This window comes from Callithrix jacchus, chromosome 8, assembly GCF_049354715.1.
Source record: "Callithrix jacchus isolate 240 chromosome 8, calJac240_pri, whole genome shotgun sequence".
Classification (NCBI taxonomy): domain Eukaryota; kingdom Metazoa; phylum Chordata; class Mammalia; order Primates; family Cebidae; genus Callithrix; species Callithrix jacchus.
Genome location: NC_133509.1, coordinates 140,108,515 through 140,122,704, shown reverse-complemented (window position 1 = coordinate 140,122,704; position 14,190 = coordinate 140,108,515). Strand labels below are relative to the sequence as shown.

Sequence of the window (14,190 nt, the reverse complement as noted above, 5' to 3'; positions counted from 1 at the left end):
TCCAGCAGTCCTTCCACCTCGACCTCCCAAAGTGCTGGGATGACAGATGTGAGCCACTGCACCTGGCTAGAAATGTCTTAATTTTAATGAAGTCCTAGTATATTAGTTTTTATGGTTAGGGCTGTCTGTGACTAGTGTAAGAGATTCTTACCTGCTCCAAGGACTGAAGATACTCTCTTGTGTGTTCCTCTGGAAGCTTTATTGCTTCATACTTTCATTTAGGTGGTGATGTGCCTCAGATCTTTTCCTTTTTGTTCCTGTTTGTTTGAGGACAGGGTCTCACTCACTTGCTGCCCAGGCTGGACTGCAGTGCGAAATTATGGCCCCTACAGCCTCAACCTTCCAGGCTCAAGCAGTCCTCCTACATTGGCTGGGACTACAGGCTTGTACTACCACACCCAGCTGATTATTTACTTATCTAGGTATTTATTTATTTTAGCCATTGGGTCTTACTGTGTTGCCCAGGCTGGTCTTGAACTTCTGGGCTCAAGTGATCCACCTTCTTCGGCATCCCGAAGTGCTGAGGTTACCACAGGCATGAGCTACGCTGTGTGGCCCGAGTTTACTTTTGGAATTCCTTTGTTGGAAGTCTGAGGCGACTCACAGGCTAATTAGTAGCTGGTTTCTATGTTATTCGTGTCTGTTAATAACATCTTTGTGCATTTGCAGACTGCACACGTGCCTTAGGTGGTTATTTATTCAGTTTGCTAAAGATGCTTGCCCAGCTCATGAGTTAAAAACTTACTGGGGTTGTGGGAGGGAGAGAGTGTGACGGGATGGAGTTTCTTTCTGGCTGATGAGAAATGTGCAGGGTTGCGATCGCCTCACAGCCCTGTGACTGCGCTCACACCATGGGGTTGTGCGCTTTCAGACGGTAACTCTTACGTACGTGCGTTGTATTGAAGGAAGATGGGAATAGCTTACTGCAGTCATCGTGAGCCCCAGCTCCTTTTGGGCTGCTGTGACAGGACACCACAGACCAGCAGATGAAACAGCAGGAACGGCAGGAATGGGAAGTCCGAGATGGAAATGGAGGTGGAGGAGACAGCTGCCTCCTCCTCAGCTCCCTAGTGAGAGCTCTTCCCAGCTCACGGCCCTTCTCACTGTGGCCTCACCGCGGAAGGGCTGAGCTGGCACTGACTCATCATCAGCTCTGCCTCCTGACCTCACCACCCCTACAGGCCCTGCCTCAGTACCATCCCCATAGGGGCAGGATTTCAACACAGGATTTTAGGAGGAGTCAGACATTCAGATCATAGCACTCTCGCATGGGAACATGAGCTGCTGCCTGTGGGGCTGGGGCTTGGGATCCAATCCAGTACCAGCCTCACGTGTGTGGCCTCTAGAGAGGACCTCTCTCTCACCTTTTGTTACGGAATTTTCCAAACATGCCCCAGAGAGCTGGTAGGTAAGGAGCTGTAGCTTCAGCGGGTCACCCATCAGCTGACTCTGTTTCCCTCTGGGGATAGTCTGTGCTGGTCATGTGCAGGCAGCAGCCAGAACTGCGGCCTTTTTGTCCTTTGTGTTGGGGTCCTGGCTCTGCCCAGGCCTCAGCTCTGGAGACAGTGACCAGCCTTCCATGTCAGTGGAACTGGACTGCAGGCCTCAGAGCTCCATGAACTCCAGCCAGGCGGCTGTGGGTGCTCAAGGTGGCAGGGCCACAGCAGGGCTAGGCTCCGTGTGGTACTGCTGACTGCCAGGGGCCTGGCAGAGTGTGAGGCTTGACCCAGACCCACCAGACTGTGTACCCTGGCCACCAGCTTCCTTGGGGTTTAGGCTCAGCAGCTGCCCACCTCTGGCTGCTTGTCATCGTCAGTGAAGTGTGGCGTGAGCAGAGCATCCCTCGCCTCCTCCAGCCTGTGAGCCCGAATTAAATCTGGGAGGTCAGTTTTTGACTTTGTGTGGGGATGGCGGCCGCCTTGGGTAGTCTTTGCAGGACTATGGGTTTGGGTGCCGGAGGATGTAGTACGAACTAGAATCTCCATGGTGGCAGCTTTCCTCTGAGTCCAGCCTTGACCTACCATGTGTCCTGGGTACCCCACTGGGCTTCTTTCTGCCTGCCTATGACACTTTCTGCCTGCCCATGGACTCTGCCTGCCTATGGCACTGCAGACAGAGTGGAGCTGTGAGGTTGATCCAGGTGCTCCCCACGCAGCCTGTGCTGGGCGCCTGTGCTCTGTACTGGGTTTTGTGAGGTTGATCCAGGCGCTCCCCACGTAGCCTGTGCTGGGCGCCTGTGCTCTGTACTGGGTTTTGTGAGGTTGATCCAGGCGCTCCCCACGCAGCCTGTGCTGGGCGCCTGTGCTCTGTACTGGGTTTTGTGAGGTTGATCCAGGCGCTCCCCACGCAGCCTGTGCTGGGCGCCTGTGCTCTGTACTGGGTTTTGTGAGGTTGATCCAGGCGCTCCCCACGCAGCCTGTGCTGGGCGCCTGTGCTCTGTACTGGGTTTTGTGAGGTTGATCCAGGCGCTCCCCACGCAGCCTGTGCTGGGCGCCTGTGCTCTGTACTGGGTTTTGTGAGGTTGATCCAGGCGCTCCCCACGCAGCCTGTGCTCGGGCCTGTGCTCTGCACTGGGTTTTGTGAGGTTGATCCAGGCGCTCCCCACGCAGCCTGTGCTCGGGCCTGTGCTCTGCACTGGGTTTTGTGAGGTTGATCCAGGCACTCCCCATGCAGCCTGTGCTCTGCACTGGGTTTTGTGAGGTTGATCCAGGCGCTCCCCACGCAGCCTGTGCTCGGGCCTGTGCTCTGCACTGGGTTTTGTGAGGTTGATCCAGGCGCTCCCCACGCAGCCTGTGCTGGGCGCCTGTGCTCTGTACTGGGTTTTGTGAGGTTGATCCAGGCGCTCCCCACGCAGCCTGTGCTCGGGCCTGTGCTCTGCACTGGGTTTTGTGAGGTTGATCCAGGCACTCCCCATGCAGCCTGTGCTCTGCACTGGGTTTTGTGAGGTTGATCCAGGCGCTCCCCACGCAGCCTGTGCTCGGGCCTGTGCTCTGCACTGGGTTTTGTGAGGTTGATCCAGGCACTCCCCATGCAGCCTGTGCTCTGCACTGGGTTTTGTGAGGTTGATCCAGGCGCTCCCCACGCAGCCTGTGCTCGGGCCTGTGCTCTGCACTGGGTTTTGTGAGGTTGATCCAGGCGCTCCCCACGCAGCCTGTGCTGGGCGCCTGTGCTCTGTACTGGGTTTTGTGAGGTTGATCGGGGTGCTCCCCACGCAGCCTGTGCTTAGGCCTGTGCTCTGCACTGGGTTTTGTGAGGTTGATCCAGTCACTCCCCATGCAGCCTGTGCTCTGCACTGGGTTTTGTGAGGTTGATCCGGGCGCTCCCCACGCAGCCTGTGCTCGGGCCTGTGCTCTGCACTGGGTTTTGTGAGGTTGATCCAGGCGCTCCCCATGCAGCCTGTGCTCGGGCCTGTGCTCTGCACTGGGTTTTGTGAGGTTGATCCAGGCGCTCCCCATGCAGCCTGTGCTCGGGCCTGGGCTCTGCACTGGGTTTTGTTTCCTGAGGATCCTCCTGCCTACGGGGCACCTCCACCACTCCCCTCCTGATGCCATCGTCTGTGGCTTGCAGCTTTGGGAAGGTCTTGCTCCAAGGAGGTGTGTGCGCTCGGATGCTGCAGTCCCAGCCACCTCCAGCACCTCACAGCCCCTAGGAGGGTCCAGTGCCCTCTGGTCTGGGCGTGCCCTTGCCATGGCCCTCCCTTTGGGCAGGTGCAGGGGGTGGTGCTAGGCTGGCCCTTTCTCAGGCCAGGCTGCTGGCTCTTAGAGGAGAGGCTGGCTGGGGCTGGGCTGAGCAGAGTGGGCCCTGCTGACAAAGGGAGGGGTGGGCTGACCTGGCCTCCCTGCAGTTGGGGAAGGAGAGGTGGCACTGGGACATGTGGCTGTAGGAAAAGGGGCTTTCCCACTGCAGCCCAGGGCAGTCAGGGGCGTCGTACTGGCCAGCCAGCTCAAACTGAGCCCTTGGCAGACACACTGCACCTCGGATCCCTGGAGAGAGGCACATTCAGCCACACTGTACACACTACCCAGAACCTAGGGAACAGCATCCCATGGCACGTGGAGGTCACAGGAAAGTCACATTTTACTGTCCATAAATAAAAAGTGGAACCCACACACAGAAAGTGAGCTCAGACACTTACGAGGAAAAGCACAAATCTATATTCTTAAGTTGCGACCGCGGGCTTGTGGTCCGTGCCATGTTCTGCCGGAACGTTTACTAAGAGCTGCTCGCGCTGTGTCCTAGGGCGGCGCCACATCCACCACCTGGGGAACCAGCTGCAGCTGAACCAGCACTGCCTGGACACCGCCTTCAACTTCTTCAAGATGGCTGTGAGCCGGCACCTGACCCGTGGCCGGAAGATGGCCCACGTGATCGCTGCCTGCCTCTACCTGGTCTGCCGCACGGAGGGCACGCCGCGTATCCTTTGGTTTGGGAGCCTCTCGGAGGGCCCCGTCTTGATGCTTAGTTGGCTCCCCTCAAATATTGGGACTTGGTAGTTGCAGTAATTTGATGTTTGACTTGAATTGAAAAACACCTTATGGGAGGGACTGTCTCAGTTGATGCCGGGCTTTCTGAATTTGGGGTTTTCTTTACTGGATTAAAGAATTGGGGAGCTGGGCACCTGCCTTCCTCACACAGCCCTTGGGTGTGCAGAGCCAGGGTTCTGTGGGTCCCTGGGAGTCATGCCCTGGACTCTTCCCACCCGTGGACCTGCCGTGCCTTGGGTGCTGTCTCCATGTCCCCTGTGGTTTGGGCCGCCCTCTGGTCTGAGCAGGTGGGGTCCTGCTGCTGAGTGGGCTGCAGCCAGGTGGGCGCTGAGTGCCTGCGGCTGTGGACTGTGGTGACTGAGTGCCTGTGGGCGGTGGGTGAGAACAGGATCTCATGGCGCTAGGCTGGCCCTTTCTGTGGCCAGGCTGCTGGCTCTTAGAGGAGAGGCTGGCAGGGGCTGGGCTGAGCAGCAGTGTGTCTTTTGTTTTTCGGTTTTTTTTTGAGGAGTCTTGCTCTGTTGCCAGGGTGGAGTGCAGTGGCACAATCTCGGTTCACTATAGCCTCTGCCTCCTGGGTTCAAGTGATTCTCCTGCCTCAGCCTCTTGAGTAGCTGGGACTACAGACACGCGCCACCATGCCTGGCTAATTTTTGTATTTTTAGTAGAGATGAGGTTTCACCATATTGGCCAGGCTGGTCTCAAACTCTTGACCCTGTGATCTGCCCACCTCGGCCTCCCAAAGTGCTGGCATTACAGGCATGAGGCACCGCTCCCGGCCATATATATGTATTTTTTAATGGAGATGGGGTTTCACTATGGTGTCTAGGTTGGTCTTGAACTCCTGTCCTTAGGCATTCTGGCCTGGCACCCCCAGACTATGACAGCTCATTAGAATTGGCGAGAACTGGAAGGAGGCCTAGGCTGAGACACTGCACCTTACCCCCATGCCCCTCAGCTCCTCCTGGGGCCATCCATGTGCCCGGTCGCATGGATGTGCCCGAAAGCCCGGGGCTGGGAGTATAAGGTGGCTGCTTGGGCAGCAGGTCATCATCCTTGGTGCAGGTGGGTCAGAGCCAGGCTCCCAGCTGTGTGGGAAGCTCAGTCTTCAGAGCAGGGAGCACTGAGAAGGCACCTGGGTAGTCCTGAACCTTGCAGAGGCCGTGTATGAACACAGCAGTGAGGCATTAGATTGTTTGAGGTGTCCCGCACACAGGAGCTCACTGTGGGGGGGCAGCCAGTAGTGGCTCAGGGATTTGGTCACTGTGCAGGGGGTGGGCAAGGCCCAGCAGTGACACACGGGCTCTTCCCTGGAGGCCAGAGGGGTCTGGAGAGGGGCCTCAGCCTCCCGAGTAGCTGGGACCACAGGTGCCCACCACCACGCCCAGCTAATTTTTGTGTTTTTAGTAGAGACAGGGTTTCACCATGTTGGCCAGGATGGTCTTGATCTCTTGAGCTGGTGCTCTGCCCGCCTTGGCCTCCCAAAGTGCTGGGATTTCAGGCGTGAGCCACTGCTTTATTATAAGAATAAAGGCCAGCAGGTCTTCCACCCCGAATCAGTCACTCAGGGACTCCCAGAGTACCTCCTCTCTGCCATGCCTCCAGGTGGAGGAGCAGGGTGGTCCCTGGGGAGTTTGAGGGGGGCAGGGCTGCTCATGGCCTGGGCCTGGGTCCTGATGGGGCCTGCTCTCGGGGGTGCTGAGGGCATCTGAGCTCTGGGATGAGTGGCCCCACTCCAAGCCAGCGTCCCTCAGAGCCCGGTCCAGGCACGCCTGCCTGCCAGGCTCCCATGTGGGTGCTTGGTTGGGCACTGAGTGCTGAGTGCTACCAGGCCCTGTCCTGGGCGGGGTGGGGCGGGGCTGGGGCTGGGGCTGCTGCTATCCTCAGAGCTTTGGGTGGGCCCTGCGTTCAGGGTGGGGCGAGGCTGGGGCTGCTGCTATCCTCGGAGCTTTGGCTGGGCCCTGTGTTCAGGGTGGGGCGGGGCTGGGGCTGCTGTATCCTCAGAGCTTTGGGTGGGCCCTGCATTCAGGGTGGGGCGGGGCTGCGGCTGCTGCTATCCTTGGAGCTTTGGCTGGGCAGTGGGTTCCTATGTCCAGTGGTGTTGGCTGCTGGTGGGGAGCACTCAGAGCAGTGGGGGTCTGCAGAAGGCGGGTGGCGCTTGGATGGGGGCTGAGTCACAAGCCAGTGCACAGCTGGACGTCTTCTCCAGAAGGTTTGGGTTTCTCTCCTTGTCCTAGCACTGTGGTCCTCTCTCCAGTCCCATGGGGCCAGGAATGGTGATGTCCACTCGGGGGGGGCGGGCCCTGCTGGCAGCTCCACTGCTGACCTGTGGACACAGCCCTTTCTATGGGGCTTATATATAAGGGCAGTTTCTCTGGCTTCTCTCTTGGCATATCTAGTAAAAACATTTCTAGGTAAGACTTGAGAGAAATATCTTGTTCTTTTACATTTTGGTTCTGTCTTATTTAAATCTCTAAACTTTTCCACTTAAGGAAAATGTGTTTGTTTGAGTGAGGACCCATCTGTACTTTTTCCTCCCTGCACGCATTGTGCAACCAGGCAGGTGGTGTGGGCGGCCTCAGTTTCCCTGTGCTCTTCATGGGGCAGTGGCCCTCGTTGTGTCGGCCAAGCGAGGAAGTGGGGAAGCCTGGTTGGGTCCTGGGGCCAGGGCCGTATAGAGGCTCCACAGCAGGGTGCGGGGCTGCACCATTGTAACTGGACCATTTCTGGGCAGTGTCAGCCGCTGATGGGAGCCTCGCGTGCCTCTGCCATGCTGGAGAATGGTGCCCTCCTTCGTGCTCACGCATCTCTCCTCCAACTGGCACTCAGGTGCACTGACCAGAGGCCACCTGGCAAAGCGTGGCAGGGGCCAGGAGGGAGGCAAAAAGAGGCCCCAGCTGGCGGAATCGTTCCCGGTTCTGTACTGCCCACAGCTCTTCCGCCGGCAGACCTTCCACTGAGTAGACGGGAGGATCGTTCCCGGTTATTTTTCTCCCTTGAAGGTGAAGCTGGCTTAAAGTGAGATGCACAGGCCCTAACTGCTCCATCTGGAGAGTTCTGAGAATCAGCCACACCTCTGCACCTGGTCATCTGTCAGGCCAGAGCAGGCTCTGTGGACGGGCTTCGTGCCCCTTCTAGCAGTCCCAGCCCCGCGAGAGACAACTGCACGTTCTCTTTCCTTCCTGAGCAGAACAGGTGTGCCTGTTCTGGAATGCTCTGTAAATGGAGTCATATGGTCTGTGCCCTTTTCTGTCACTTGACATGCGTGTGTGTGTGTGTGTGTGTGTGTGTGTGTGTGTGTGTGTGAGAGAGAGAGAGAATCTTGCTCTGTTGCCCAGGCTGGAGTACAGTGGTTCAATCTTAGATTACTGCAACCTCTATCTCCTGGGTTCAAGTGATTCTCATGCCTCAGCCTTCCAAGTAGCTGGGACTACAGGTGCATGCCACCACGTTCTGCTAATCTTTTGTATTTTTAGTAGAGACAGCGTTTTGCTATGAAGGCCAGGCTGGTCTCGAACTCCTGGCCACAAGCGACTGCCCGTCTTGGCCTCCCAAGGTGCTGAGATTGCAGGTGTGAACCCCTGTGTCCGGCAGATGTGATTTTCAGAGGCATCCACGGTGTTCGGTTTGCTGAGGGGTGTTGCTGTGTGAATATAAGCCAGAGCACTCTTGTATTAATGGATGCCTGGGTTGCCGCCTGTTTTTGGCTGTTCTGAATGAAGCTGCTGTGAATGTTCTTCTACAATTTTTTTTCTGGACATATTTCTTTCTAGAGACAGTCTCACTCCATGGCCCTGTCTGAGTGCAGTGGTGCAGTCACAGCTCAGTGCAACCTCAGCCTCCTGGCACAAGCAGTCCTCCTGCCTCAGCCTCTGAGTAGCTGAGGCAATAAGTGTTTGTCACCATACCTGGCTAATTTTTGGATTTTTTGTAGAGACAGGGTCACAGTGTGTTGCCCAGGCCGGTCTTGAACTCCTGGGCTCAGGTGATCTGCTGGCCTCAGCCTCCCAAAGTGCTGGGATTACAGGCGTGAGCCACGGCGTCCAGCCCCGTTTTTGTTTCTCTTGTGTAAATACCTAGGAGTGGAGTAGGTAGGTCAGAGCTGCGTGTTTAGTGGCCTTTTCCCAAGGCGGTCATACGCTTCACACTTCCATCAGCAGCGTGGGTGAGCTGTGCTTGTTCCGCATCCTTGCCGGCACTCAGTGACGTCACGGGCACGTGGCGGTGCCACATTTTTGTTTGCATTTCTGATGATGAATGCAGTTGAGTCCTTTTTCATGTGGTTGTTGGCCATTTTTTTGTCTTTATGAAGCTTCTGTTGAATTGTTTGCCTTTGATCTTATTTAAATAGAATTCATTTCTTTTTTTTTTGAGACTGAGTCTCGCTCTGTTGCCCAGGCTGGAGTGCAGTGGTGCAGTATTGGCTATTGTAACCTCCGCCTCCTGGGTTCAAGCCATTCTCCCACCTCAGCCTCCCAAATAGCTGGGATTACAGGTGCCCGCCACCACGCCTGGGCAATTTTTGTGTTTTTAGTAGGGATGGGGTTTTTCACCATGTTGGCCAGGCTGCTCTCAAACTGCTGCTCTCAAGTGGTCCTCCCACCTCAGCCTCCTGAAGTGCTGGGATTACAGGCGTGAGCCACCGCGCCCGGCCTCAAATAGAGTTCATCTCTTAGAGCGGTCTTAGTTTACAGAAGTTACGTAGGAGGTACAGAGTTTCCACACTCCCCCTCCAATCCCGTTTCCCTACGTTGTGAACATCTTGCTGGTACACTGGCTGCGGTTGATGAGCCCGTCTTGCCAGCTGATTGGTAACGGAAGTGTACAGTTCACATTAACTCTCAGTCTTGCTGCCGGGCCTCCTTGGTTTTAACAAATCCACAAAACGTGAGTCCCCAGTGTGGTGGAGCGGAGCAGCTGCAGTCCCGGAACTCGCCGCTCCGCAGCCTCCCTCCCCCAGCCCCGGGCGGCCACTGGCCTGATGTCTTCTCCATAGTTTTGCCTTTTCCAGAAGGTATGTGCTTGGAGTCACCCATAGGATGTAGCCTTCTGGCCTCATTTTTCCGTTTGTGCACGTTGGCCGCCATGGGCATTTCCCCAAGTAGTTCTTCCTGCTGTCCTTTGGTTTCCTTTGTCCCTGGCCCCACCCCCCACCGCCAGTCCTCTCACAGTGCCTGTCACGTCTGTTGGCTGTGCTGTGGTGCGTCCAGCCCATAGTCGCAGCCCTCGGGGACCGCCTGCCTTTAGACGCGCCTGTGTTCACAGGCCTCGCAGCTCACGTCCCAGCCACCCGACTGCTTGTGAGGGCTCCTGATCCAGCCCCGGGAGGTGTCCAGAGTGACTTCTGGAAGCTACAGTGGGGCTGTGAAAGATGCACCTTAGCTGTCTGGCAGGTCGTGCTAAGCAGTGGCTGGTGTTTGATAATTTATGGGTCCATCTGAGGTTTGAGTCACTTCGGACACATGCTGGGTTCTGTTTGCTCATCTGAGCGAGGACAGGTCCCGTGCAGGGTCCCTACACCTGTCTCTCAAGCACAGCCCCTGGTGTCCCTATAGGCTCACTGCTCACCAAGGGGGCCCCAGGTCTATGTTTCTGTCTCCCAGGACGACTGCCTGCCTGGTGCCTGCTAAGTGCTCAGGAAGTGCCCTTGCAGGGAGCATGAGTATCACTGTGTCTTCTGTGCTGTGTGCGGGCAGCGGACCTACCATGCAGTGGACACCTGACTGGGCAGGTGGGCGTGTGGGGGTGCACGCTCTCTCCAGGATCAGATTGAAGCCCCCACGTTTCTGGTTCCCCCAGTTTGGCTCCCTGTTTCTTGCAGTCTTTTGTCCTGGTATTGGGTTCACAGAAGTCTCCCTCGTGCCTGGGGCTGGGAGGTTCTGGTGAGGCCTGAGCGCGGTGCCTCGCCTCTACCCCACCTTTCCTTCCTGATCAGAGGCGGAGCTTACATTTGGAGGGGCGACTCCAGCTCCCTGGGGTGCACTCCTGCCATCCTGCCCTTTTGAAGGTGGGTGGGTGGGTGGGTAACCCAAGCTTGCCAGCCATGCGACCGCATCCTTGACTCCTACCGCAGACATGCTCCTGGACCTCAGCGACCTGCTCCAGGTAGACAACCTCTGTCCTGCGTCTCTCCCCACTTGGGGCTGTGACCGGGGTACACTGGGTGCCCTCACGCACCTCAGTGGCTGGTCTCTGCTGCCTGCCCGGACGGGAAGTTTTGGTCTGTAGGATGAGGGGCCTTTATGACATGGGGGTCACAGTCCGAGACTCGTGGGAGTGTGGGTCTCCATGGCAGGAGGGCAGCTGCCTGTAGTGGGCCTGGGTGGGTAAACAGTGCACTTGTGTCCTACACAAAAGACATTATTTTAATTCTATTAAAATTGTGAGTAACCTGGTTAGCTATGGGAGATTATTTCTTCTGGGCTTGCATGCATTTAAAAAACATTTTTTTTTTTTTTGAGACAGAATCTTGCTCTGTCACCCAGGCTGGAGTGCAGTGGTGCTATCTCAGCTCACTGCAACCTCTGCTCCCAGGCCCAGGTGATCCTCCCACCTCAGCCTCCCAAGTAGCTGGGACCACAGGTGCCCGCCACCGTGCCTGGCTGTGTTGTATTTTTAGTAGAGATGGGGTCTTGCCATGTTGCCCAGGCTGGTCTTGAACTCCAGAGCTCAAGCAGTCCTCCCACCACGGCTCCTTAAGTGCTGAGATTCCAGGCCTGAGCAACCACACCTGGCCTCTTGCATGCATTAACTCCAGAGCTCAAGCAGTCCTCCCACCAGGGCTCCTTAAGTGCTGAGATTCCAGGCCTGAGCAACCACACCTGGCCTCTTGCATGCATTTTAAACTGCAGAAAAGTCTTGTATCACAGTCTCTTTGGAGACACTTGCCTTCTGGATGCCACAGAAGGCATTTCAATCAGTTACATCTCTGACCAAAGTGACAGAGTGGAAAGACCCACCCCAAGGGCCCCTGTGTAGATAAGACCCAGGGTGAGGACACTGAGGCTCTGCACTGTGCCTGCACCACAGGTCCTCGGTGACCATTCTGTTGACTCAGAGAGAAATGTCAGTGAAAAGTCGTGACCACAGTGCAGAATTCATGTAAAGGGAGCTGTGTCCAGACCCAGGTGCCCACAGGGGTTCTGGGCACCCATTGGCTGTGCTGCCACCTCGGGTCCTTGGGGACCTGGCACCATTGGCTGCAGCCCACAGTTAGGCTTCTGCCCATGTCAGGTGGCACCTGGTGTCCTTGTCCTCCCAGCTGTCTTTATAAATGGCACCTCAGAAGCTATTGCTGAAATTTTTGTGGTCAAGCTAAAAGTACTTGGCTGGAATTGTGATAACCCATCCAGCAAGCCCACGTTTCAGGTGCTCTGTGCTTGCTTCAGGGCAAACCAGGTAACCCTGTTTCCAGCCCCGCGACTCCCAGGGAGGATGAGCAGGAGGCCAGGGCCGGGGCAGCTGCTCTGGAGGTGGTCAGGCTCCTGCGGACTCAGATAGTCCCATGGAGAGCTCACGGGGTCACTCTCTTGATCCTTGCCTTAGGGCACACCCAGGTCGCTCCTCAGGCAACACCCACGAGGGAAGTCTGGAGGCAGAACCCACCTGCTGCCCTGGGAGAGAGATGAGGGGGGAAGCTGGCCACACTCTGCCCTGACCCCTGCCCTCAGGGAGCAGCCAGTTAGACTGTAGTGGGAAGATTTCTGATCAGTGGTCCTCATACATATTAGCAACTCTGGAAAGAACCGCATGTGTTTAGGCCGGGCACGGTGGCTCACACCAGCCCTTTGGGAGGCCGAGGCTGGTGGATCACCTGAGGTCAGAAGTTTGAGACCAGTGTGGCCAACATGGTGAAACCCTGTCTCTACTAAAAATACCAAAAATGAGCTGGGTGTAGTGGTGGACACCTATAATTTCAGCTACTCAGGAGGCTGAGACAGGATACTTGCTTGAACCTGGGAGGCGGAGGTGCAGCGAGGTGAGATCCACCATTGCACTCCAGCCTGGGCAGCAAGAGCAAAACTGACTCAAAAAAAAAAAAAAAAGTTCTACATGCATGGCTTTTTAAGTGTGAATTCCATGTAAAGGCCCTTTGGAGATGCCTCACTCTCAGCGTTCAGGTCTCATTGACCCGTGTCTCTGGGACACAGGTTTAGGGGTGCGGAGTTTGAGGTGGGCCGGCAGAGGCAGCAGCAGGTCATGGTGTTGCTGTGGCAGGACTATGCACAGGGTCTGCACACAGGCTGGAGTCCTTGTTTTCCTGAGGATGGCAGGACTATGCACAGGGTCTGCACACAGGCTGGAGTCCTTGTTTTCCTGAGGATGGCAGGACTATGCACAGGGTCTGCACACAGGCTGGAGTCCTTGTTTCGCTGAGGATGGCAGGACTATGCACAGGGTCTGCGCACAGGCTGGAGTCCTTGTTTTCCTGAGGATGGCAGGACTATGCACAGGGTCCTTGCACAGGCTGGAGTCCTTGTTTTCCTGAGGATGGCAGGACTATGCACAGGGTCTGCACACAGGCTGGAGTCCTTGTTTTCCTGAGGATGGCAGGACTATGCACAGGGTCTGCACACAGGCTGGAGTCCTTGTTTTCCTGAGGATGGCAGGACTATGCACAGGGTCTGCACACAGGCTGGAGTCCTTGTTTTCCTGAGGATGGCAGGACTATGCACAGGGTCTGCACACAGGCTGGAGTCCTTGTTTTCCTGAGGATGGCAGGACTATGCACAGGGTCTGCGCACAGGCTGGAGTCCTTGTTTTCCTGAGGATGGCAGGACTATGCACAGGGTCTGCGCACAGGCTGGAGTCCTTGTTTTCCTGAGGATGGCAGGACTATGCACAGGGTCCTTGCACAGGCTGGAGTCCTTGTTTTCCTGAGGATGGCAGGACTATGCACAGGGTCCTTGCACAGGCTGGAGTCCTTGTTTTCCTGAGGATGGCAGGACTATGCACAGGGTCTGCACACAGGCTGGAGTCCTTGTTTTCCTGAGGATGGCAGGACTATGCACAGGGTCCTTGCACAGGCTGGAGTCCTTGTTTTCCTGAGGATGGCAGGACTATGCACAGGGTCCTTGCACAGGCTGGAGTCCTTGTTTTCCTGAGGATGGCAGGACTATGCACAGGGTCTGCACAGAGGCTGGAGTCCTTGTTTTCCTGAGGATGGCAGGACTATGCACAGGGTCTGCGCACAGGCTGGAGTCCTTGTTTTCCTGAGGATGGCAGGACTATGCACAGGGTCTGCGCACAGGCTGGAGTCCTTGTTTTCCTGAGGATGGCAGGACTATGCACAGGGTCTGCACACAGGCTGGAGTCCTTGTTTTCCTGAGGATGGCAGGACTATGCACAGGGTCTGCACACAGGCTGGAGTCCTTGTTTTCCTGAGGATGGCAGGACTATGCACAGGGTCTGCACACAGGCTGGAGTCCTTGTTTTCCTGAGGATGGCAGGACTATGCACAGGGTCCTTGCACAGGCTGGAGTCCTTGTTTTCCTGAGGATGGCAGGACTATGCACAGGGTCTGCACACAGGCTGGAGTCCTTGTTTCGCTGAGGATGGCAGGACTATGCACAGGGTCTGCACACAGGCTGGAGTCCTTGTTTTCCTGAGGATGGCAGGACTATGCACAGGGTCTGCACACAGGCTGGAGTCCTTGTTTTCCTGAGGATGGCAGGACTATGCACAGGGTCTGCACACAGGCTGGAGTCCT

At 56.4% G+C, this 14,190-nt stretch overlaps 1 protein-coding gene across 5 annotated transcripts in view; it reads left to right on the top strand.

The window, feature by feature from the left end:
* Positions 1-14,190, top strand: part of BRF1 (BRF1 general transcription factor IIIB subunit) — a 72,403-nt gene that overhangs the window by 21,369 nt on the left and 36,844 nt on the right. For 2 of the 5 annotated variants that reach the window (XM_035261733.3, XM_078335893.1), the window contains exons 3-4: positions 4,240-4,413; positions 10,555-10,586. The exons of the other annotated variants lie outside the window; for them this stretch is intronic. In XM_035261733.3, the coding sequence (XP_035117624.1) occupies positions 4,240-4,413; positions 10,555-10,586 (206 nt within the window). The remainder of the gene's footprint in view (positions 1-4,239; positions 4,414-10,554; positions 10,587-14,190) is intronic. 5 annotated transcript variants of the gene reach the window in all.